The sequence below is a fragment of the Dipteris shenzhenensis genome, chromosome 15, assembly GCF_047967505.1.
Source record: "Dipteris shenzhenensis isolate YYH24624 ecotype China chromosome 15, Dip_SZ_1.0, whole genome shotgun sequence".
NCBI classification, from domain to species: Eukaryota; Viridiplantae; Streptophyta; class Polypodiopsida; order Gleicheniales; family Dipteridaceae; genus Dipteris; species Dipteris shenzhenensis.
Genome location: NC_141610.1, coordinates 27577919 through 27604943, shown reverse-complemented (window position 1 = coordinate 27604943; position 27025 = coordinate 27577919). Strand labels below are relative to the sequence as shown.

General features: G+C 44.0%; 1 protein-coding gene across 2 annotated transcripts in view; it reads left to right on the top strand.

Annotated features, from left to right (window-relative positions):
- The first annotated feature begins 1500 nt into the window (after positions 1-1500).
- The window catches only part of LOC147893620 (alpha-mannosidase-like), a 245734-nt gene continuing 220209 nt past the window's right edge, over positions 1501-27025 (top strand). For both annotated transcript variants that reach the window (XM_087385656.1, XM_087385655.1), the window contains exons 1-7: positions 1501-2041; positions 25072-25155; positions 25270-25358; positions 25515-25689; positions 26422-26541; positions 26700-26783; positions 26910-26981. In XM_087385656.1, the coding sequence (XP_087241782.1) occupies positions 1817-2041; positions 25072-25155; positions 25270-25358; positions 25515-25689; positions 26422-26541; positions 26700-26783; positions 26910-26981 (849 nt within the window). In that variant the 5' untranslated portion in view covers positions 1501-1816. The remainder of the gene's footprint in view (positions 2042-25071; positions 25156-25269; positions 25359-25514; positions 25690-26421; positions 26542-26699; positions 26784-26909; positions 26982-27025) is intronic.

Here is a 27025-nt window from a genome sequence, read left to right as displayed (position 1 = left end):
CAATCACAATAGACACATCCAGATCCTCACCAGAACGCCATGCATCAAACATGCGTATGGCCCAGTTATCCTTATCCGAACTACGATCCAGACCATCCTCATCAATTGGGCCTTCTCCAAAGAAGAATTCAGAGGCAAAAACCCAGCACTACCACAACCACCACACTCGATACCTGGAAAACACAAAAAAACGATCAAACACGGAACAACACACAACACAGAAAGCAAAACAAGAAAGACCACACAAGACAAATCTCCACATCCCTGATAGTTTGCATCCCCACTGAACGCAACATCTCCAGAAGCCAAAACACCATCATCACGAACACCATTGCTTTCCTCACCCAAACACACAACCAAATCGCCACCACCAGCAGATAAACCACCAACATCAACAACCAATGGCAACGAAACCTCACCAGAAGCATCCACCTCGCTTTAGAAAGAAGGGAGATCCTCCAAAGAATCCATATCACACACGCACTAATACCAACACACAACCTGTCAATCACAAGCGGACACAAGCGACACGAAGCCTGTCAAAACAGAGAAATGACACTAAAGTAACGCAAATACGAAGCCACCCCAACACAACACCCAACTACCTCAGAAACGAAACCACAAGGAGGACCGATGGAACACAATACAGAGCACAAACACAAAAAACCAGAGCAGACGACATGCCTTGAAACGAGAAGACGGAGCAGATAAACCGAACATCCACAGAGAAACCCAGAGCACATGCAAGCCAATGTTCAAAACCTCCACCAATCACAGACGTGTCAACACATGCATAACTAATCAATAAAACCAAACCACGTGGACATACCACTAAAACTATTGACAATACCCCAACCGAATTGACGACAAACTAACAGAACAATAACCAAACCAATGTGTCAACTGACACGTGTTAAAATAGCTCAATTTGTGCCCTCCCTTGGAACCTCGACGCCTGGGAAATGCCCAGGGTTGCCAAGAAGTCGTCGGAAATCGGCTCGCCACTAGGGAAATGCCTCTCCCTAATAGCAAGTTGGATTATATGTGGTTTACAAGGTGTGCTTTTTTACTTCACACACAATTACATAGAAGTATTGAGAATTGTGAAGTTGTAACCATCTGAGGGGTTTTGAATGTGGCAGTGTCGGACGTCCTAACGCGTGAGTTGATTTGTTGATGGACCTTGGTTTTAGGTGGAGCGGGGAAGAGAGAGAGAGAAAAAGAGAGAGAGAGAGACCGGGGGGGGTTGAAGCTTCGCCCCCGCACCTTGCGCTCCCCGCCAAACAGTCCCTGTCGCCCACACTGACAAACAATAGGTGCCCCTCTGGAGAAAATCAAGCACGAGCAACCAGCTTGGGTGGGCGCCCAAACCGCCTGAGTTATGAGAAATGAGGCCCCGCCCCCGCTTGGCAGGAGACAAGTGGCACTGATATGGAGCATCATCATGTGACAATTCAGCTGAATGTGACAATCCGAGGCAAAGTAGGAGTCGAGTCAAAATCTGTCGGTTCTTTGTCATCATTATCCGTTTTGCAGTTTGGTTCTTCTTTCTTAATAATTCAATCTGCGCAAATCTCTGTAGGATCGATGACAGACATCTCATCACAGTCCGTCGGAGGTTCTGTTCGAATTCGATAGATGATTCTGCGAGCTGCTAAACACGAATTCTCCTCAAGTCTGATGAGAATCGCCCACAGATTTTGCTTTATCGGCTTTACGGTTTCCGATCATGGAGTACGGCCTCTCAACTGAGGAATACAGCAACTTTTAGCCCATCTACTTTCTCCAATCGCTCTGTGATATTTCTTCCGAAGCGATGCAGCTGCTTCGCTGGTTTCTCGTCGTCTTCCTCTTCACGTGCCAGGTGGCTGCACACAAGGGGCGCCACTGCCACAACAAATGGTGCGAGGTGAGGTATAACACCTCCGCAGGGCCTGTCCCGGACAAACTCAATGTGCACCTGGTTCCTCATACTCACGATGACGTGGGTTGGCTCAAGACTGTAGATCAGTACTTCGTTGGCTCGAATAACTCAATTCAGGTATGTTAGAAGTCGTACGATGACAAAATGGAAGCCCTCTGTCTGTCTGTCTCTGTTCTCCTGGTAGCTGGTGAGCGTCGGTTATTTATGTTTAACGTTTACTGTTAACACTTCATATTCCTTATATTGGTTAGCGGATAGTTTTCCAGGGGCATTTTGGGTTTCCCACAAGGTCTTGATCTCACAGGACTTGAGAACTCTTCTATTTTGTTCCTGGGTTATTTCCTTCCTCTCTCAGCTGCACAACTCATAGCTACTGAAGCATTTATTCTATGCATGTCTTATTCTACCCTCATTATGATGTAATCGTGATGCCAGTTACGCTCAAAGGCAGTCTAACACAGGGATATGCTCGAAAGTCTCTCTGAAATTTTGACACAAGGACCTATGTCTCAAAAGCAGCGACAAGTGTTGACGTTTGCAAACAGCAATGGTAAAAACTTCCTCCAATCAGGCACGTTGCATTGGCAGTAGGCTCGAAGCTGAACGATTGCATTGACTCTTGCTATAAAATTTGATAATTTGACCGAGGAAGATGGACACAAAATGGCATTTTTACCTACGTAGATGCAGACGATGCTGCACAGTTGAGCCAATCAATCTGCTTCATTACCTGCTAAGGGTGACAGGATGCATACTAACTTGTGCAGACGCTGTCTGCACAGTTGAGCCAATCAATCTGTTTCATTACCTGCTAATGGTAACATGATGCCCTAGGCTCAAAGCTTGATGAAGCAATATAGGCATAGAGGCTGAGATCCTGTTAGATATAAATTTCAAAAGCCTCACTTATGGTGGCAGCTCAAAGGATTTGCTATGATGACATGGTGGTTGCCAAGATCCACTCCCCACAAAACAATTACCAAAGGTGCTCAAGCTACATAGTGTGTTTGGGCATGCTCAACAACTAGTTTAGCACTAGAGCAATAGCACAAGATGTTGAGCTCTGCATTGGTGGGATGCAAGATTCATTGTCACCTCACCCAGTTAAGCCAAGCAAATACCATCTTAGGTGCACAAATGGATTACTGACCGTAAAGCAGTATTTAGTTGGCGAGACTGCACCATTATAGTGCAAGAGACTGACAGAAACTCCTGGCTGCTTCAAATGGTGTCTGAACCAAACCACAAAAGCCTAGTAGCGGGTCTATCGATGGCCCAACTCAAGCCTTTGAGCGATTGGAAATGGCAAATGATGATGGATGACAAGTTAGCCAGAAATGGGATTTGGTGGTATAAAACGGACCCCAAGGACGTCTTGTTGTAGGTGTTTCCCCTCTAGTCTATCAACTTTTGCATCACGGGTACAACCGGTCCTTGAGCAACGGTCTATAGACTTGCCTCTGTACCAGTTTCATGTCATGGGCGTCCTCAGCCTGTGGCCATCTGCCTAACCCTAGGGCAGCCACAAGGTTTATAGACAATAATAGATGTGGCACAGGACACCAGAGAACTTGGGTATAGTGACAAGAATCTACCAAATGAATTTGGTGATCATTATTGATCCAATACAAGAGATTTAGTAAGTTTGTCATATGATATTCACTCAGCTCTCAAGTAAGAGAGTTAGTAAGAGTCAGGAGGTTGTAATTAGTTTCTAAGTCTACTCAGTGGATTCTAGACTGATACTTCTCATAATACCTTGAAAGATAATCGATGGATTCCAAGCTTTTCGTGGATACTACTTTACAGGTGCTACCTTGGAATCCAACTCACGATGAAAGTATAGCTAGAAAATCATTGAATAGATGTTGAAAGTTGACATCTCTTGTTTTGTTCTTTTTATCCAGATTTATGCGGACATAAATCTATCTCTAACAAAACTAACTAGGGCCAGATGAACCGAAAATATGGATTGGATCTATGGTTAATGACAATCTAATCTAGTATTGTTGATGGCTGAGGATTAGGGCATGGTCTAACTTGGGGTTTGGATAAACCTAGCTAGTGTGAATGAGGTTTAGATCGGGTGGATAGAGGACAAAGCTATCAAGGAAATTCAAGCTATTATGGGGGAAGCTTGGCTTTAGGGAAAAGTAGTGGCTTTTATGGAAAATGAGCTACTTTAGGTGGCTAGGGCTAGATTCTAAAGATAGGTAGGATTGTGCTTATAAATAGCTAGGAGCTTAGTATCTAGGACGTTGATAACAGAAAAGGGGGGGGAATGACTGGACTGCCGTCAAGCAATCATAGCATATCTCCAGTATGACCAAGCTTCTTCACTCAGAATGGTATGCTCTCATTCAATCTTCACACAGACAAGCCCACTGGCATAGAAGGCAACCTTCATCCTTTTCCAAACTCAAACAATTTGCACAATTACCAACTATAACTTCGAATTGAAAGACACCAACAAGATCAGTAACATAGTGTGGCGCTCATGTAGAAGGAGCGTATGCACATGTATCCAGAGCACGTAGACAACGAAACAATCCCTCACACAACTCAACTAGAACGCAGTCACTCCAACTCATGACACTATGTCCCTTTGGAAAACAGCCCGAATCTCAAAATCTCAATCAACCCATCCGTCCTAGCTGATGGCGCAACCCTCCAAGAAGCTACGACTGCTCAGTCCTTCTCAAAGAAAATGCACGCACACGTAGACGTCTGACGCACGACCGGCCTCCAAGCCAAGACTTCCGTACAGCTTGTGGTGATCAGCCCTCCACGGAAGCTTCGACTTCACAACAGCCCATGCAAAGCTCACACATGGCCATCTCTCTCAACACACACTAGAAGCTGAAAGAAAAGAGGAATTAGCGTTATGCACCATAGAGAGAGAAAGGAGATAAGGGTAGAGAGAGAATGGAGTCAACAATCGATTGCCCCCCTGTACCCGCTGAGGGTCCCCTCCCCCAATCAGGGGAGAATTTGCTTTATACTTGGAGAACCGAGAAATACAAATAGCACGCTTCGAGAGAGCACATAATCGCGCTTCTGAAGAGTACATTGTGCACACATATTGCAGACCCAAAGACTTGAGAGGCAACGCTGACCAAAACCGAGACGTTGAATTGCTGTCCACATTGACAATGTAAGGCACTTCTGCAAGGCAAGGAAGATGCTTGTGCTGCCCACCGGGATGCAGGGTTACTGCGTGAGTGAGAGAGTGAAAGCTAGGAGTAATAGATTCTAAAAGAGAGCTGAGAGAGGACTGAAATATAGAGCTGAGAAGTGAGCTGTGCCAAACTGTAAATAGAACTGTAAAGAGCTGCTGAAACAGTTATCCAAACCTCACTCCGTTTGTTGGTCCAAAACCCTGCTGAAGGGCTGGATGTACTTCTCCCACAGATGGCTGACTGATGGCCAAGGAACTGAGGCTGATCAGGGCCAGAAGATGGAAGGCACAGAGGCTGCCCCGAGGGCTGAAGGTTGGTTGAGGAAGTGCTGAAGATTGGAGGGCTTTTGAATGAGGAATGAGGGCATTCAAGGGCCCTATTTATAGGGTTTGCTGGGCCAACCAGCAAGCTGTAAATCGGCTGATTTACAGGCTGGTTGGCTGAGTTTCCAGCCTATAAATAGCCCCCCCTGGCTCATTTACCAGAGGACTTTTTGGGCAGCCTTTGCAGGCTTCCTTTCCTGCTTGCCTTGGGTCTTCTTGGTCAGCCTTTGGGGGTCCCTCTAGGGCTCCTAACGTAGGCTATGACCTATACCTAACTAAGCCATAAGATGGAAACACTAACCTACTGTTCTCCAGTGGGTGCCAGTGAACAGACTGACTGTCTAACTTGACCTAAGGCTTAGAGACTGACTTACGTAGCTTGTGCCTGACTGTCCGTGGACAAAGGCTCACAAAGGGGTCACAACATACGACAAATTCTCCCATTAGGGAACTATTACGCAGTTGTCGATGTAGCCAGTGTGTCACATTGCACCCATATGCAGGGGTACATGTGACATTCCCTCCTTAACTTGGCGGTAGGTTCATTGCTTCCAAGTAGTCAGCCAAAATTTGTGGGAACTCTTGGAGAAAGTCTTCGTCCAACCACACTGCTTCATGGGTACCTCGATCACGGAACTTGGTAGAACTCCTGGATCTTGCGTCTCGACTCATGCTTGAATTTATGAAGAAGGATGTGCTCTGGCTGCAAAACTTCGGCTTCATCAAGAACTTCCGATTACTTCTCGTTGGAAATCTCGGTAAGAGAGGGTCCAACATACGGCTTCAACAAAGCTACATGGAATACATTGTGCATAGTCCAACTGTCCGGAAGGCGTAAATTCATTGAGACATCATTGATCTTTTGAATAATAGGGAATGGTCCAAAGCTCCTGAAAGACAGCTTAGGGCATCACTTGCCCACCTGCTTCAATCTTTGCTTGATCATACGTAAATACACCCATTGACCCTCTCTATACTGGACATCTCGTCTGGATTTGTTAGCTTGGCGCGTGTACGATGCTTGAGCTTTGGCGATGTGGGTTTTCATGGACTCCGTAATCTTTGCCATCGATTCGGTGGTTTTGTTGGCTTCAAGATAAGCGTCAAGAATAAGCCTCGCGAATGGATAAGATACTGGCATAATACCTAGATGTCAATAGTCTGCATATTGGCCGTAAAGCCCACATCTTTCTAACGACTCTCGTGTTAACCTACGCCCCCAAATAGAAAACGAGCAAAGTACATGAGGTTGCTAAATTTCAAATGTGGTAGAGGACTTGCAAAACCTAGCTTTTATCAATACTTTAGATATAAATTAGTAGGGGGATCATTGGATTCAAAGCCAAAGCTTGGAGGATACGTTTGCATGGAGATACCATCCGGGTGAGGAGTGATGTAAATTGCCGTCCAAACGCCGCTTCATAAGGTGTGCAACCAATGCTCGAAGAATAGGTATCGTTTAAAATGGCATGCACAAGCAAAAGAAACTGCGCCCACGTTCCTTGAGCATCATGACAATATGATTTTAAAATATCAAACGTCATAACATTATACTTTTCTGTCTCTCCATTCTATTGCGGATGGAACGTGCTGGACATGTGCAGCTTAGTACCAAAATTATCAAACAGGGCTCGCCAAATATTAGACGTGAATTTGGAGTTCCTGTCAGATGTGATGGTCCTTGGCAACCCTCCAATAGGATACCAATGCTTTATGAACAAACGAGCTACATCTTCAGCGCTGGCCGACTATTTGCAGGGAATAAGCATACAATATTTACTAAAGTGACAAACAATAGTAAGACATTGAGTGTTACACGTACTTGCGGATGCTGGACGTGGTCCCACAAAGTCCATACCTATGTTCTGGAAAGGTTCATCGGGTATTGGCAATGGCATAAGCCAGCCGCTTTCTTGTGGGAAGCCTTGATCTTTTGGCATATCTGACAATTTTGAACATAGCCGTATAGGTCCTTCTGCATCTTTGGCCAATAGAAATAGCGTTCTAACTTCTCAAAAGTACCATTGATACCTCTATGACCACCAATGAGGGCGTCATGGGCATCATGGAGAAGCAACTGCCATTTGTCTTTGAGTACACATAATCTTTTCTTATAGAAAAGCCAACCGTCCTTTAATGAGTAATGGCCTAGAGCAAGTGTTGTGGCTAATTGGAATTGGGTGCCAAACTCTGCTGACTTCGCGTACTGCGCCTTCATACTATCAAGATCCTTTCCTTTGATTTCGAGCATAGTGGCCTTTTCAATGGTGTGGATGGAACCTTTCCAACTTAGAGCGTCGGAAATGGGGTTGTTTTTGCCGGGGATGTACACTATCATTCCCCCAAACTGCTGGAATATCTGGCTCCACCGTTGCTACCGATCACTCCATTGTGAACTAGGCATTGTTTGACGCCACTTAAGCACTTGGTGATCTGTCTTGACCGTGAAAGTCCGTCTATAGAGGAAAGGCTTCCAATGTTTTAATGCCTGGATGACACCGAGTAGCTCTCTATCATAAACTTAATAGTTCTTTTCGGCATCGTTGAGCTTTCTACTATAATATGCTACGGGCCTATCCTCTTGCTGTAAAACTGACCCAATGGCAACATTGGTAGCGTATGTGATTATCAAAAATGGATCATCCCAAGAGGCTGGTGCTGTTGTGGCCGACCATTGCAAGTCATGGAAGGCCTACAAAGCTTTGCTTGTAACTTGAATCTTCTGTTTGCGTTTCTTTACCCCCTTGAGTAAATCTGTAAGAGGGGCTGCATATGTCAACAATCCATCCATATGCGAGCTGTAGGCTTGACACAAACCCACAAAGGATCGGATCTCTTGAGCAGTCGTGGGAACAACCCAATTGGTGATAACTTGAATCTTCTCTGGATCTAATTGAATCCCTTGAGCACTAATGATGTATCCCAAGTATTGAATTTCCATCAACCCAAACTGACTTTTCTTTGCGTTGAGGACCGAGGTATAGCTGGTTATCGCGTAATAACTATAGGGCACATCGCACATCCTTAATATGCTGCTCTACTGTAGCAGAAAAGATAAGGATATCATCGAGAAAGATGAACAGACATTTCTCAATATAATTTGCAAATGCTCGGGCATCGTCTTGTTGAATGCTAGTGGTGCATTGTTCAGACCAAATGGCATGACGACAAACTCGTAATGAGCTCGCTCTGTCCGGAAAGCAGTCTTTGGGATGTCAGCTTCATAAATCCGGACTTGGTAGTAGCCACTCTTGAGGTCGAGTTTTGAGAAACATTTTACACCATTGAGTCTTTCCAAGATATACTCAATGCGGGGCATAGGGAACATGTTACGTATTATAAGCTTGTTGAGTGCTCTGTAGTCTACACATAATCGTGTGGACTTATCGTTCTTTGCCACAAATAGAATGGGTGCAGCGAATGGCAAAGATGATAGTCTAATAAACCGTGCGCGCAGTAACTGAGACAATTGCTACTCTAACTCCCCCTCCATAGGCTTGGAAAGTCGGTAAGGAAACTTACTTGGAGGTGTGGTGTCCGGAATCAAATCGATGCGATGGAGGTAGCTGGGATGACATATCATCCCGAAGCATGATGTCTTGGAACTCTTGGAGTAGATCCACTATAACTTGCCCCATTGGAGGAGCGACTTGAACTGCAGTGATCTAGCACTAGACATAAACAAGTGTACACATGGCAGGCTGGTGAACGGCACAGCCTGCTTGGATATGAGATATTAATGGAATCCTTGGTATGCTCCGATCACCGCGTATCACGGCGGGCTCAGGTAAACCTTCCACAATAGTGAAGGTGTCCTGCCACCAATCTGGCGTCAGTACATGCTCATGGAACCATTGAATCCCAAGGATCATGTTGCATCCCATCAAAGGTGTCAGAATGACATCCCACGTAAAAAAGGCCTTCTAAATTGGAAAAGTAAAATGGATGGCCTTATGTGTGATGTGTGTGCGTAAATCGGGTACGAACCCGTCCATTGCAAGCTCGTGAGGCACCAAAGTACACTCCACTGTCTTGGCAGGCTGAGGGGAGATGGCATCTTTTGAACTCCCCATATCGAATAGGACAATGAACTGATGCCCATTAGCTATGCCATACGCTCGAATGAGCGCCTTCTTTTGGTTTGAGAGGTCGTTCTTCTTCTTACCTTAAAAGACCGCCGTGGAGATGGCATTCAAAGCAGGGAAGACGACATTTGTAGCTGAGGCTGGTGGCGGGGCTAGAAGAGCCAGTGCATTGTGACAGAGGAAGTAGGGGCTTATGCAGCCTTTTCGGCAAGCCACTTAGGACAATCCTTCTTGCCATGCCCAACGATGTGGTGGCAATGAAAGCAACGATGTTCTTGGTGGTACCACTTCTGTTCGTTGGACTGTAGATAGCCTCCCCTAATGGCCGCTTTAGCCCTCTCATCTAGAGTCATCTTTGGCTTGGACTCCTTCTTTTGACCAGAAGCCTGGCCGTCTTTCTTTTGGTACTGGTTGTCCTTCTTCTGATCCTTACCCGTCGTGTTGTTTGACTGTTGCGGGGCTTTGGAATCCTTCTAGACCTGCTTGGGCTTTCCCCCCGTTCAACATCATTTCTTGATTTTGGGCGAGAGTCAGTACCCGCTCATAATCGGGTGGGTCAAATTTCCGGATGGTAAAACGGATGTTAGTGTCCAATCCTCGAATTAATGCTTCATCTTATCGCTCTCAGACACGCCCAACTGCTGCGCCAAAGTGATGACCTTGTTATTGTAAGTGAACACAAGCAAACCATTTTAGGAGAGACGAGAAAACTCATCCTCCAAGTTAAGCATATACTACGGCGGTAGAAAATGGGCTTTGAGATCGGTAATAAACGTTGCCCAAACAAAATTCATCTTAAAAGTTGTTGGTTCGTATGCTTACTAGCCCAATCTTGCCACCAGGTAACCACCTCATCGGTAAGATGAGGGGCTGCTAGGTGGACTTTGTCTTGCTCATCTTGAATTAGCACTAATGGAAAATGAGCTACGAACTGATGAATGAATTGAAGAATAGCTGAATAGTCACACTTACTATCATACTTAACAAAATTTGGAGTGGATCGGGCGAGTGGTGTTACCTTTGTTGATGACGAAGCTGTGGCGGTGACTGCTGCTCCACTCAAACTTGCTTGCATAGTGGCTAACATCTGTTTGTGTTGAAGAAACATTGCCTCTAGGTCTAGCTTTTGTTGCCTCTCTGTCTGGGCGAGCTCTGCGCGTCGTAGTGCCTCCTCATTCTTGCGCGCCTCATGCATCACTAAGAGCAGTTTTTCAAAATCTGTGGTTCCTCTTTCTTCAAGCAGCTTTTCTGCTTCTTTTTCCTCTAGACGTTGTTTTGTTTGGTCCAGCTGCCGTCTGCTTTCTTCTAGCTGGGATGAATGTTCTTCAAGTTGCTGTAGGAGGATGCGATTCTGCTTCAGAAGATTCGCCATCATTGCTTGAGCACTTGACGAAAGCACATCTTTTTGGTAGTCTTTCTTCTATTAACACATAGTCTTCAAAGCTGACATCTTTTCCCAATCCTTCCATGGCTTGATTGTGTGTCCTTTCTGGATTCAACACAACCATACACTAGCGGTAAGTCAAGCTAGATATAGACCGAAGCTCTGTGACCAATGTAACATGCAACGGTAATCTTGTAATCACAGGAAGACCTTCTTTAAACCTTTAGCGAGGAATTAGCATTATGCACCATAGAGAGAGAAAGGAGATAGGGTAGAGAGAGAATGGAGTCAACAACTGATTGGGTTCATGTACCCACTGAGGGCCCCCTCCCCCAATCAAGGAAGAATTTGCTTTATACTTGGAGAACTGAGAAATACAAATAACACTCTTCGAGAGAGCACGGAAACACACTTCTGAAGAGTACATAGTGCACACGTATTGCAGACCCAAAGACCTGAGAGGCAACGTTGACCAAAACCAAGACCTTGATGCTGTCCACACTAACAATGTAGGGCTCTTCTGCAAGGCAAGGAAGATGCTTGTGCTGTCCACCTATAGATTCTAAAAGAGAGCTCGTTGGACAAGGAGTCACAACATATGACAAAATCTCCTATTAGGGAACTATTACGCACTCGTTGATGTAGCCAATGTGTCACATTGCACCAAGTGCAGGGGTGCATGTGACATGCTCTCTGCTGATTTCGCTCCTGTGTCAATGCATAATACTCCTATCCAACTGAGCCTCTTGCAAATCCAAGAGCCTATTCTCAAGGACTGAACTAGGCTTCTCATCCATCTTTATCAACATTTGAAGTACTGGAATTTCCACCTCCAATGGTAACAAAGCTTCGAGGCAGTCAATAGAGCGAGTGAGAAAAAGCGAGCAAGCCCAAAAAAGCGAGCAACTGCCAACAATTAGTTGAAGTGGTTGGAAAATCAAGCAAGCAAACAAAGAATCTAAGTTTTTAATAAAATAATTGCTTGAAGTACAAAGTATTCAAAAGGTTGGTTATGTGTTACAAAATTCATATTATGATGCACACATTTTTTTTAGATGGTGCAAAAAGGCATAATATTCATCTAAATTATGCCTTGTCATTTGATTTGATATGCAACATTATACCATTTATATTTGACAATCAAAAGATGCAGGGATGTTAAAAACTCATCTTTTGGGCCAAAACAATCAAATGTTGACATTTTGCAAAAATAAAGGGATGTGAAAATGTCCTCTTTTGGGCCAAAACAGGGAGCATGTTAACGCGCTCCCTGTTTTGGCCCAAAAGATGACATTTTCACATCCTCGTATCTTTTGATTTACAAGTCCAAACAAGGTCATGTTACATATCAAATCAAATGGCAAGGCGTACTTTAGATGATTATCATGTCTTTGTGCACCATCTAGTAAAATTTAATGCACCAAAATATGAAATTGGGGTCAATTTGTTGCATTGGTAAGATTAGTGGGAGGTAAGGATAAATCATTAGGGAAGGATATTTTTGCAGAAACAAAGAAACATGGGTTTTGTTCCGAGAGTGAATAGAGTTAAAAAAGCTAAGCATTTGCATATGCATGGAATCTAGACTAATCCATGCAAGGAGTCCTTGGAAACACCCCACTTGTGTGGAGGTTGCATTGATGATCTCAATTACTCTAGTGGAAAGAGAGAACTTGATTGCAGTAGGGTTTGTCTTTGATACAAACAATGACTTGGAAATTAAACATACAAACTGTCTCATGGATGATGTGAAATTAGTGTTAGTGGCTTTAAAGTTATATGCATGTTTAACCTTCTAGCATTGAGGAAACATATGGACTTTTGAATAAGTTATTAATTTTTTCTAATGAAATGGGGGATTTATAAATCTTTTATTGTTTTTTATTGCTCGCTTTTTGGTAATCCTCCAAAGCTTCAATTCCATACACGAGATGAAAAGGGAAAATTGAGTTCCTTCCTTCACTGCAACACGGTAAGTGTTGGAATGGTCACCTCCCCATCTGTAAGCCCCCAAATGAGGAGAGCGTGGGGGAGGGAGACCTAGGGCAGAAGATGCCTAGAGAAGTGAAAGGGAGGGGGCTGCCACATGGGCAGCACCTCACAGCCAAGAGTGAAGAGATGGCTGCCACGTGGACAGCAGCAAGGCTGTCGTGGGCAGCACTGCTCAAGAGCATCTTGGAGAGCCTGGAGCGAGGACTTTGGGCTGCGAGTATCTGCAGCAGACGTGCAGGCGGACAGCACAACTGTACGGGCCAGTACGGAGGGATGGAAGCAAGGTACGGAGCAGATGCAGATGACCAGAGGGCTCGAGCAAAGGCGCGGTACAGGTGGGTCAGGAGAGCAGGGTGACCATGGCGCTGCAAACAGGGCAGGCTGGAGCCTGCAGGAAGGCCCGCAATAGGGCACATATGGCCTGGGTCAGTGGCATAGTGCCATGTGGCAAGGCGGGTACAGATGGGCCAGCAAGAGAGCCCTTATATAGGGCTGGCTGGGCTGAGCCAACGGCTGGCTGGGCTGAGCCAACCAGGTCGGTTGGGCCAGCCAACCAGGTCTGTCCAGTCGGCCCATTTAGGGCTGGCTGGTCGGTCCATTTGAAAGGGCCTTGAGCCCTATAAAAGGAGAGGCCTTGAGCCTCATTTCATATCCAGCAGCCAGCAGTTCCAGGGCAGAAAGGAGCAGCAGGAAGTCTACTCTCTGGGCCTATCTACAGGAGGTGAGAGAGTGCCACAAGTGCTGCAGACTTAGCCAGGGAGAGGCTGGTGGGCCTCGGCTGTCTTCTAGGGCAGCAAGGTGCTGAGATCATCATCTTTTGGAGCAGCCATTCACAAGCAGGTTGGAGTAGTGGAACAGGTATCTTTGAGCCTACATTCAGGAGGACCAAGGGGACCTGTGTGCTGCAGACAAAGCTTGCCAGGGGCTGCCCACCTAGGCTGACTCACAAGCAGTAAGGTGGAGAAGAACACATTGGACGGAAAGTCCACAGACGTTCGAGGTGGAGCACGCGGGCTCGAGTCTAGAGATAGCTAGCAGATAGGAGGAGGACCTTGTGGTAAGATCAGAGGACCACACCGTTGGTGGGGCTCTAGATCTATCTCTCTTGTATTGTGTCCATAGTTTTGGACGGAAATATATATTTCGGTGGTTTCTCTATCTGGCCGGTTCATTGTCTATTGATGAGTCTGCACATCTATTGAATGCACATGAGTAAAGAAGTTTGTGATTTCACACCCACATTACACTGTGTGAGCTCCTGGGCATTACTATAAGTCTTCCGCTGTGCGTACCCTCTGTTGGGTAAATTTCTAACAGTAAGCCCACAAAGCTCCATGTAGTGCCAGATCCCAACCCTTTTCAAGTATCCTCATCATCTTACTCATGATCATTGTACACTCTCCATTAAAGTTCTCATTCGTGCCATTACACTGAGGATAGTGAGGGGTGGCATACCTGTGTGTGATCTTCAACTTAGCACACAGTAGATCCATCAACTCACTTATGGAACCCGGTCCTTTGTCATAAACTAACTCCAAAGGCTCATAAACTAACTCCAAAGGCACACCAATGTGGCAACAGATATCTTCATAAACAAACTGACAAACTTGATAAGCATTGACAGCTCGTACTGCTCTTGCTTCAGCCCACTAACATAAATAATCCATAGCAGTAAGTAGATAACAATTACCTCTAGCAGTCATAGACAAATGACCAATGGCATCAATCCCCCACGTTTCAAAAACATTATATGCAATCATCACATTTCTAATTTTTGGATGAAGAATCCGATTACCTATTTGTTGGCACTGCAAAGAAGACCTACACCAATGCCATATATCCTTCAGTCAGAATTTTCCTGAGCATAATCTTGAAAGCAAAATGACCACCACAAATACCTTCATGATTGGCTTCCAATAAATACATAATTTTTTCATGCCAGGGCACTCTTCTGAGAATCAAATTAGCACCCTTCATATACAATACATCATCAATCATGCAATATGGTTGGCATGCCTTCACAAAACGATATCTTCTATGCTTAGGAACAGCTGTAGGAACTTTCCTAGTCAGCAAAAAAAAAAAATCTTTAGCCAAAGACTTCCTACTTTATAGAGTGGCTCTTGAACCTTCACTGCACTCACATAAGCATCAAACAATCCTTGGGCAGCATCATGAGCTTTTGCATTTTGGCCTCTTTCCACATGTTGAAAGGTACTACAATACAACAGGTAGCTTGATTCAAGCTCTTCTTGAAAGAACCATCAAAGTGCAAAACAAATGCATCAGCCAATACTTGCTCCTCCACTTTATTGGTGTGCTCTTCAACCTCCTTGACAAGAATAGGACCCTCCTTACAAGTTAGCAAATCAGCCAATGATGCTCTGGTAGAGTTCTCAACTAGAAAACTAAATGAGTACTCTTGTAATTCAGTCACCCACTTTATCATGCACCGAGAAAGATTAGAAATATTCAGCAATTGAGGAAGCAAGGTACAACTGGTAAGCACTACAAAGACTGAGATATCAAGTAAGACTGAAATTTCTTCAAGCATACATCAAACTTGCAAGTGTCAATTCAGTAGCTGTAGATTTCCTTTCATTCTTCACACGACTAGCATAGTAGACCGGCCTCATGTATCTCGAACTCTCACCCTGCTGCAAGAGGATGGCTCCAATAGCATCAGGACCCACTGAAGGATTAACATAAAAAGTATTGGTTAAATCTGGAGCCTTCACACTTGTGATATTGCCAAGCTTCCAAGCAGAACATGGAGGAGGGACCGTGACAATCACACCATTTTCGTGATCGAGCTCCAACAAAGGAGCATATACATGTGAGCTATGCCTTGATGTCTCGAATGCTTCGAGAGAAGGAGCCTACCTAATTCAAATCTCTCTCACAATACAGCAATGCAAGTGGAGTGAGAGGCCATTGAGAAGAATGGAATCTGGGAGCTGATTCTGAGACCATTGTGGCGCTTAGTGATTGGTATCAATTGGGTCTTCAAGGCCAAGTACATGGCAAATGGGTCCATCGACAAGCACAAGGCCAAACTTGTGGCTAAGGGCTATGTACAATGGCAGGCATTGACTATGAAGACATTTTTCGATTGCAAGGATGGACATGATCGAGAGTGTCCTTGCCCTTGCTTCTCACCAAAGTGGCTTTTGTGCCAGGTGGATGTCAAGTCGGAACTCTTGAATGGGGACTTGTAGGAGCAGGTGTATGTAGAGCAGCCTCCACCTTTCGAAGTTCCTAAATCCAAGGGTATGGTTTACATATCAAAGAAGGCTTTGTATGGTCTCAACCATGCTATGCGCCTTGGAATCAAAATATAGATGCCTTCTTCTTCGGAAGGGTTTCAGGAGATCCGCTACCGATCCCAACTTGTATATCTATACAGAGAGAGCTATGATCACCTTGATCATTCTTTATGTTGATGATCTCATCTTCTTTTTTTTAATGTTGATGATCTCATCTTGACAGGCAGCCATGTGGAACACATCTCTTAGACGAAGGCAGCATTGTCCCAAGAGTTTGATTAGGTCTCCTCCCTTTCTTCTTGTGTTTGGAGATATGATAGACTCAAAGGGATTTTTTGATGTCACAACAACCATATGCTCTGATCTGTTAGCAGCATTTAGCATGGAGACCATCGGGGATGATTATCGACTAGGAACTGGAAATCTGTTAATAGCAGATTGGAGGACTGGGGAGTCAAACTTCAATGGATCATGCTTTGCAACTTGTTGAAGAGGAAACAACACTTGAGATAGCGTATGAATAAACCGGAACAAATACTTCACCTTTTGCAAAAAGGTATGCAACTGCTTGGTATTTGTTGGAGAAGATAGCACAACCAATGCTTTGACTCTTTGTACTTGGCCGTGCTTCGTCATCACGGTCTCTCTTTCCTAAAAGCATGATTGTCACATCATCCTCTTCCAGCCCAAGTAAATTCACAACCTTTCCTTTGCCTTTCTCCTCTGCATAGCCTTAACAGTTCCACTTGCACTTGGCTGGCCTGCATCTTTCAATTCCACACTATGGTCATTAGCACGATTATTTAATCCAGATGGCAATGTGTACACATCCCCACCCATATGAGGATGCTTATCACAGTGAGAGCTGTAGTGATCCCAATCACCACAATTAAAACACTACACATTGAGAGCGAACATACCTCGGCCATGGCCTGCCTGCCTTGAAGATGGGGCACTAGAAGAAGTCATACCTCCTGATCCTCGACCACTTGGAGCTCTGCCTCATCCTCTACCACCCATCAAGTTGAGGTTGAGATTCTTCATGAGCTCAGACATCTCATGGATCTCCTCTTTAATGGACTCCTCCTTCTTGGGCTTTGACCTTGGTGGCTCTTCTACCAGATTAGGGGTTCAGGTGTACTCTTCACCACAGGCATTCAAAACCCAATTGGGTCATCCTCCTTTGCTTCCGTTCCTTCTCTCTAGCTACTCTCAGTATCTCTTCATACGTAGACAACTCCTTACATTCCATCTTTACTCGAATGTCAAACTTCAGTCCAAACTTCAGTCCAGCTATAAAACGATCCTTCTTAATCACACGAGGAGGACCTCTGGCAACAAGGCAGGCTGCGACTTATTCCACATATAGTAAATCTGCCCAAGTATTCATCCACTAACTGAGTGGACTTCTGCTGCAAGGCACACAGCTCTCTTCACAAACTGTCAGCATCTCTAGTGCAAACAAACCGGGCAACAAAGGCAGCCCTCACCTCAGCATAGCTTGGGTTCCTTTGAACACCCTGCCCATCACGAAAATCAGAAACAAAATTCTGCAACCATGTACGTGCCTCTCCCACAAGACAGAAGGACAATATCTGTAGCAGCACCTCAAGGGCATTTCTATCCTTGATCAATGCTATGAACTCCAAACTTTCAATGAATCTTTTCACACAAATCCCAATTCAAGACACAACATCCCCAGCAGGATCGCCCAAACAGATGATAACGGAAAAGAGGGGGGAATGACTGGACTGGCCTCGAGCAATCATAGCATGACTCTAGTATGCCCAAGCTTCTTCACTCAAAATGGTCTGCTCTCATTCAATCTTCACACAGACATGCCCACAGGCATAGAAGGCACCACACTGCTCTCATTCAATCTTCACACAGACAAGCCCACATGCATAGAAGGCACCACACTGCAACTCATCATCTCCCATAGGAGTTTCATAACTTGGAATATTTACATCAGTTCATAATTTTTTTGCAAAAAAGCCACTAAACCAAAAGCCCCTAGCTACACTAGCTGTGTAAATCTAAGTGTCTACCCCCTATATGCATGTAGTGCACAAAATCCTTCTACATTTTTAAACCTATCATCGTCCAAGAGACCAGTGTTTCTTAGGCATGTGGACCTGTTGGCCTAGAGCAGTAGCTTGGTGAAAGGGGTATGTGGTATGGAACGACCTTCAAGCGGGCTGCGTACCAACATGACCTTCATTAGATACCCATCTTTCAAGGAATAGTGACTCGTGGACTGCCCCTCTTGCATTTGCTGTAAAATCTCACCAAAATCTGCATCATTCGCATATTGCTCTCTCATATCTTCCAGGTCCTGATGATAAGCAATAGTGACATTGTTGACCTGGGGTCTTCGGGACAAGGCATCTGCCACTCTGTTCCGAACTCCTGGAGTATGGACAATCTGAAAGTGGTACATTGACAGCATGTTTGCCCATTTCATATGCTTCTAGAAAAGCTTTGTCTGAGTCAAAAAGTATCTCAGACTTTGGTGATCTGTTTTAATTGTAAAATCTCTACCCAAAAGATAATGCTTCCATGTATGGATGGCATGAATTACGGCCAACAACTCTTTCTCATAGATTCCCAAATATCTCTTTGCATCCCGGAGTCTCTTGCTCTCATAGGCCACTACATGACCATTCTAATGCAATGCAGCCCCAACACATTCCCCACAAGCATCACAATCCACATCAAATGGCTGATACAAATATGGAATTATTAAGATTGGCTCTGTGGTCAGCTTCTCTTTGAGTGTGGTGAATGCTGTCTTTTGTGGAATTCCCCATCTGAAAGCTGCATTTTTCTTAGTAAGATCGTGGAGCGGAGCGGCTATATCGGCAAAATGCCTGATAAGTCTTCTGTAGTAAGAACACAGGCCTAGGAAACTTCGAACTTCATGCACGGTTTTCAGCTCTGGCCATTCTTGAATGGCTCGGATCCATCCGTATCCCATCTTTGGATATTATATGCCCCAAATAATGGATCTCTTCTAGAAAGAATTCACTTTCCTTGCTGTTTGCATAGAGCTGATGATTTCTCAGCTCTTGAAACACTCTAGCAAGATGTTCCTTGTGCTCTTCTTCGAACTTAGAAAAGACAATTATGTCGTCGAAGAAGGTACCAATGAATTGTCTGTAGGGTTGGAAGATGTGATCCATCATCCTATTGAAAGTAGCTAGGACATTAGTCAATCCAAAAGGCATCACCAGATATTCATACAATCCAAAAGTAGTGCGGAACGTTGTCTTATGCACATCCTCAGGCTGTATCCTTACTTGGTGATAGCTAGTCTTTAAGTCTATCCTGCTGAAAACTGAAGCTCCATTTAACTGATCCAGCACATCATCAATGCGCGGAATAGGAAATCTATTCTTGATGGTCATTTTGTTCAGTGCGCGATAATCGACGCACATACGGAATGAGCCATCTTTCTTCTGTACTAGCAGTATAGGGGAACAAAAAGGAGAAGAACTGGGCTGAATCAGCCCCTTCGACAACAAGTCCTGCACCTGAGTCATAATCTCCTCTCGCTGAGTTGCACTCTGTATTGGGTGGCTTGCTGCAAGGAATGAGTTCTATGCCATGATCCTCAGGTCTCTCAGGGGGTAACTCCCGTGGCAAAGCATCAGAAAAACAATCTTTAAAAATTTCAAGAAACTGAAATTTATTCTGATCTGCCTCACTTATTTTAGCATGCATTTCCATATCTCTTTCTTTTACAAAAACCATGTAAGGTGAAATTGCAGACTTTATTTCTTTTTCAACAGAACTATTTGATACAATGGAAATAGTTTCCCCTCTATTCCTAGCAACCACACGATGTACTTTGCCCCTATGTACAAACTCCAGCACTCTTTTAGGAAGAGTCAACTTCACTGCTTTGCGATGAAACCAAGGCATTCCCAAGATTACATCATTATGTTTCAGTGGAGAAATGAAGAAGTCTTCCTGATCCACATAACTCTGTACATGGCTCCCCATCAAATCAAATGACTGATGCGAGGACTGAATTTCTTCAATATGTTTCTAGGATAGTGGAAATGGATGATGACGGAGCTTCCCTATCAAGGGAGTGACGGGCACAGGGTTCCCACAGAACATCTGGTCGGCATCCAGAGCCCTGCCCAACTCCAGCCTTAGGGCTAGATCCTCTTATACAAAATTATCAGTAATCAGCTGGTCTCTAACTTTGCCCCATGATAGCAACAATTCTCGTTCCTCTGGGTTTGAAACATGACCCAGTATGTTAGGAATTCCTCCTGCCATTGGCTTTTGCGGTCCCCGTGGCTTCTCTGCCTCTTTTCCCTTCAGAGTGGAAGGCTTTTCTGGGCACTAGGCAGCCGCATGCCCCTCTTTGAAGATTTTACCCTCTTTCCTAAAAGTTTCAATCTGTTCAGGGGTATACTGTGGTCTTCCCTCATAGGGTTTTTGCACTTGGTTTCCCCTCGGCTTTTGAGGCTGAAATCCCCTCTTCCGAGCCTTGGGAAACTCTCTTGTTTCAAACTTGGGGGTCGTTGGCTTTTTATCCCCCGGTAACCCTGCTTGTAGTGAAGGCACACTAGTAGGATCCTGCATGTACACGAGACTAGCCACATTGGCTGAATGCATAAGATCTGATATTTCTTTAATATCTTTAGTGTTCACTTGGGCCTGTGTCTTTGGAGTGAGTCCTGCCCGATACTTCCTGAGTTGAGTCTTGTCAGAAATTTTCTCGAAAGCGAAACTTGCAAGTACGGGTCCCAAAATTTATGGTTGTAAGACTCAATTGTATCTTGTGCTTCCATATGAATGCTCTCCCAACCCAGAAGGACATGCTGCTTTAGCTATCCACCATGCACTGACTGTACCAGTCAAGTGTAAACCAACCATACGAAGCCTTGAGGACTCACTGAAATTTTCCAGGCTAAAGGCAGCATCAAACTGCCTTATGAACTGCATTGCCTTTTCAGCTTGGCCATACTGGCCATTGTAAGTGGCAAATCTTACTGACTTCCCACCGTCCTTGAATTCTTTAGTCTCTGCCTTTCTACTGGACTTCTTCTTCTTCTTCTTTTTCTTCTTCTTCTTCTTCTTCTTCTGCTCTGAAGATCCAAAAGAAGGAGATGATGTTTAGGATGAAGAGATAGATGAAGGCGAACTGGATGAACTGTGATGATACTTCACTTTTTCTTCTTGGGAAGAGGACCTGCTCTTTTCCTCTTTTTGCCCACCACCACTTCTTCCTGATCTGCTCCAGAGGGAGGCATCTCTGGCTTTCCCTCAAAAAGAGGTTGTACCATCCTGCGAAACAAGGGATCGCTTGTTGCCTCTCCCAACTGAGTAATCAACTCTTTGTAGGCATTCTCTTTATTTATCTGTATAGCCTCAGCTTGCTGTACCTGGTCAGACTCTACCATTCCCTCATGGGATGATTGGGCATGCTGCTGTGAAGTCATCTCTGCAACCTGTCTGAGATCTGCAACTCTCACACACACTGTGTATGCAACTGATGCACTCAGCCTTTGCTTTCAAAAAGAAAAATACCTCAAAAAGAGGTGTCTTGCGTTCACAACTTGTGCCAGTGCTGGCTGTCAACTCAAGGCATAAACTCAAAGCTGTGTGCCCCTTTTCTGGCTATTGCAAATGACATTCAAAAAGCATCTGTTTTTCCCCTTTTTCACTGCTCAAAGGCATGCATATTCTTTTTCTGCAAATCTCTGATTTTCTGCTGTTTTTCTGACAGGAAAAAGTCTGACAGATAGGTGAAAATTGGTGGCCAGGACTGTCTCTGCAACTGTCTTTTTTTTTTCTTTTTTCCTTTTTTTTTGGGATAGTAACTGGATCAGTAACCAGCTGGTTACACTAACCAGATTAACTGGCTCTGGTCTGGTTAGTCTGTGACTGGATGGTTACTGTCTGGTCAAACTGACCAGACTGGTTTTGTTTTGGTCTGGTTGGTTCTCAACCCAGCTGTAGTCTACTTAACCAGCTATGGTCTGGTTAGCTAGAACCAAGGTTAGTTGGTCAGACCTGGTTTGGTTAGACCAACTAACTGAACCTTTGACCAGATCTCTAACCAAGGTCAACTAAATGCAGTTAACTTAACCATGGTTACACTAACTACGGGCTAGCCACCTCAACTGACACATCAGCAATCTGCCACATCACCATTCTGCACGTGCTATGCCACGCCATCTCTGCATGTGGGTCTGCCACGTCATCTAACTTGATGCCATTCTTGATGCCGGGTTGGCTAGTTTGCCCTAAAAGTGTATATGAGGCAGCCCCTCTTCATCCACATTCCAGGCTATTTTGGGGCAGCAGTTCTTAGCCAGCAACTTCAAGGATCGGTTCAGCTCCAAACAAAAAGTGGCAGGGGTTTGCATCAGAGCAGTCCCTTTTACTTCATCAGTACCTAGTTCCGACAGTGAGGGTTTAGTCCCCTCCCTACAGTACTTCTATAGTCTTCTGCAGTGAGGGTTTATTCCCTCCATATAGTACTTATTCTTTCAGTTGTATTCAGCTATCAGGCAGTAGGTACTCAATTATTATTTCCCTCTTCGGAGGCCCTCTACATTCCTCCCTCATATTCTCACACTCACTCCATAGTCCCACTTGTTTTTGACTGCATCAACCTTTCAATTCAGTTGTTAGTGAGTAGAGAGAGAGTGAGTTACACTTTCTCCCTTCTACACGCTTGAGGTGTCTTGAGCTTAGATACCTTAACTCTTGAGAATCTGTCTAACTCTGAAAGAGTGAGCATGGTTCGGTGACATGACAAGTTAAGCTAAAGTAGCAAACACGTGGCTTTTATGTTGATGTGGTAAATAGTGATGTGGCAGATATGATGATGTGGCTATTGGTGATGATGTGGCATTAACTCAAGCTCAAAGCGAGTTCGAGTTGAGTAAGGTTGAGCTTGAGTACATTTCAAGCTCTTGCACCAAGCCCTAAGCTCCTAAAGAGGCCTACTCAAAGGCCTACATGATGCACAACACTACTAGGCCAATGGCTCAAACAGACCCAGTAGCTGAGGAAGGACCACCCCCTTTTTGGATTCCGCATCCACCATTCGCTGCCTTCACACGGCACCTTCATCGAAGACTCAATAGTGAGCATACCTAAAGGTTTGAGTGCCAAACCGTGCTTCATCCGAGGCCATTCAAGGCCTTGCCGAAGTAACAAAGTCCCGCTTCACTGCAACAGATCCGCACGCCTCTACATCTGTTGTGCCATCACCGTGCTTCCACATTGCTTTCAGACACTATGGACACTCATGCCTCAACTCGAGCTCATAGCTCAAGATACCGAAGCTCTCAAAGCTTCTTCTCGAGCTTATCACCTCACCAAAAGTAGTCGAGGCATAAGGGTAGATTGTGGTCTAGTTGTATGGGTTTTCCCCCTTCAGCATTTGCCATGGGATGTAGGAGAATGGGGATAGATTGGTGCAGCTGCCCCTTGGAGGATCGTTCCAGTTTTTGACTAGATTTCCAGAATGCTAGGAGATCACTATTCAAGATATACAGTCGTCTCCCACCAAGAGAGCATTTTGGGAGATATTTGACATCATCCCTCCTCTTTAGACTTATTTTTTACATCACCCCTCCTCTTTACACGTATTTTCAAAGACGTCTCTGAAGCTCAGTTGTCCGAATTTTTATATGCCACCCTATACAGTAGTGTTGACTGACTACAACTGTGGTTCTGATTATTTCTCTCAAATTATCACTGAAAATCCAACTTGACAGCTGAAGGGTTGTTATACTCCACAAAAAAGTATAGAACCTCTTTCATGCCCCCTTTCATAGTTCAAGCAATCAAGTGAATCCTCCATTAAAGCTCCCATAAATAAATTCCTACTTAGTAGATAAAGGCATGTCCCTTTTCTTGATGTAGATATTGAATTCATTAGCTCCTCATGCTGCAGGCAGATGTCCTAGGCTACTCCTCAAGCTTTTGTTTCTCAGGCACTACCCACTATCCCACCACAATAGCATCTGAGTATGACGATGTACATGAGAAGGAAGATGTACATAGAGCTAACTCACAGCAATGGCCTCTGGCACCTAGTATATTTATTTAATGAGGGCGCACTGGCGGCTGAGACATGCATTGCATTTATTAATTAAGTAATAGATTGTCATTGCGTTCCCTAGTGTGAAATTATCGGGACAGGATTCCATCCCCACTGCCTCCCCCCTTAAGCGGTTTCGTAATGCTCCTCACCCACAATCCATGGTCGTGACGTGGTTGAAGTTGAATCCAAGGGATCCACAGCTGGATAAATATGGATAAATACCTTGGAAACCCTTCTGCATGGATCTTGCTTGTATTAACATAAGCCGATTGTCATTTCTTATGATACTGCGAAAGTCTCAATCCCATCAAGTATGAGGGCCTTACATACTAGTTTCGTTATCTGAGGTCCATTCCATCCAATTTGTAAAAAATGGATAAGAAGGTGGTTATGGATGACCTTATTGACTTTGGAAATGGCAAAAGTAATATGCTACATGGAGCTAGTTAGTAGGGTAGAAAATCCATGCACATTGTTTTTGACCTTATTGTTTTGGTTGGTCATATTCATCTTCATTTTAGTTTGAAAGCTCTTCTTTTAAAGCTATGGAGTGAGAGATATTGCATTTTGAAACTTCATATGCTTCTTAAGTCTTCTTATGAGAGAGAAACCTTGTGTTTCTAAGAGTTTGTGAGATTATGAGTGTTTCCACTTGAGAGAGAGAGAGAGAGAGAGAGAGAGAGAGCTTCTTCTTAATTCTTTCTTTTCTTCTTCTTCTTTTGAAGTCGAGCTTTGGCAATTCTAGAACAACTACTATCCTACTTCTAAAGCTGCGGGCAAGCTACCATTACTGCATTGTCTATCCTAATCTTGAAATCGTTTTTCATATCTGTTTCAGGTTGCTGCAGTGCAATACATTTTGGATTCAGTTATCTCTGCTCTGCAGGCAGATCCAAATCGCAAATTCATCTATGTAGAGCAGGTATTTGATGAGCTGACCACTTCTCTTTAAGAAAAATTCCATTGAAGCAGTTAAGGACACCCATCAAAGAAACTGTAATACATTTATCGTGGACTATATTCTCTTTGTCTACAGGCCTTTTTTCAAAGGTGGTGGCGACAACAGACTCATAATACAAAGAAGGCTGTAAAGCGGCTTGTAAAGAAGGGACAACTTGAGTTCATGTAAGTCTTAACTTTTTTGACAGCTGTTTGTGCTCTTTATAAGTAATAGGCCATTTTCAGTTTATTTGGTTTATAGTTTATTTCAGCTTTAATCTTGCCTTGCTAGTGTTGTGGTGTTTCTTTAATATTTATATTCGATTATCAAAATTGTCTCAGAAATGGAGGATGGTGCATGCATGACGAGGCAGCTACGCACTACATAGACATGATTGACCAGACAACTCTTGGTCATCGATACATCAAAGAACAGTTTGGCAAGGTTCCTCGTATTGGCTGGCAAATCGACCCCTTCGGGCATTCTGCTGTCCAGGCTTATCTGCTTGGTGCAGAGGTGGGTAAAGAATTTGAGAGCAGGTTTCAATCTTAGACTGGTTAAGGGTTTTGGGAGGCTTGCTTCTTTGACTGGCGATAAGTTTATGTTCACCTTTGATGGTCTCGCTGTTGATAGCCTCAGCGCCTTATATCTGTGGCCAGTTCTTGACAAAAGTCAATGTACCAGTGACCATTTGCAATGACATTGCAACCATGGTTCCAAAAAGTAGTAATTAGGAAGTGCGGAGGTCCTAAGAGCAAACAAGAGAGTATCAAACAAGGGAGTCTGGATGTCGTGACAGCAAACAAGAGAATATCAGAAGTATAAATATTATTTAAAAAAAATTAATTAATTGTGTGGAAATGCTTACTTGATGATGTCTGCACTCATAAATTGTCCTTCATGCCAAAGTTTCACCTCTCATCTCCTCATGCTGCCTTTTTGTTTGTCCTTTGTCTTTAGGTGTTACTCATGTCCTGTGAATTTCTCTTCAGATTCCATGCAAGTAGCCATTTGAGCATGTATTTTCACCGAGATTTCTTCCATTTTCCTTGGCCTTAATAGCATATGATGGTTGGAACTTGGCCCTATGACTATGTTCATTTGCTGCTACATAATTGTGCATTTTGTTCTAGACTCTACCCTGTTTGGTTATTTTTGGAACTTTCTTTCTTTAAATTGCATTAGGGTAAATATAGCAATTTCGTTTTATGTTACTAAATTAACAGATTATGTGTATTTCCTTTGCAGGTGGGCTTGGATGCAGTTTTTTTTGCAAGGGCAGATTATCAAGATGTAGCACAGCGTAGGATTGATCGCACTATGGAGGTCATTTGGCGTGGCTCGAAATCTCTTGGTCCTTCTTCACAGGTCAAATTGCCATGATAGATATGTAATTTTTTGGCTGGTCTAAAGCATGACACAAACTTGATAGTGCGAAGGAGATCTATGAATCACACTCTTTGATGTATGATTTGCAATTTATTTAATATTTTTCTCCATGTCATCTTTCAATTATGAAAATGCAGATTTTTGCTGGAGTACTTGCCAACCACTATGAACCTCCAGATGGATTTAGTTTTGACATAGATTCTGAATGTCCTCCAGTTCAGGTCAAAATTTTATTATATAGAATGCACAATAGCAAAATGCTTTTGAAGGAGAGGTTTGTAATTTATTAAGTGGACAGTGCAAAATAGCTTTCTGAAGGAAATCTAAATATTGAAAGATCTGCACAGGATGATCCTGCCCTTTTCGATTACAATGTTGAAGACAGAGTTGATCTTTTTGTTCAACATGCACAGGAGCAGGTTGCATCTTTGTACAATTCTATATCCATGTTGCATCTCAAATT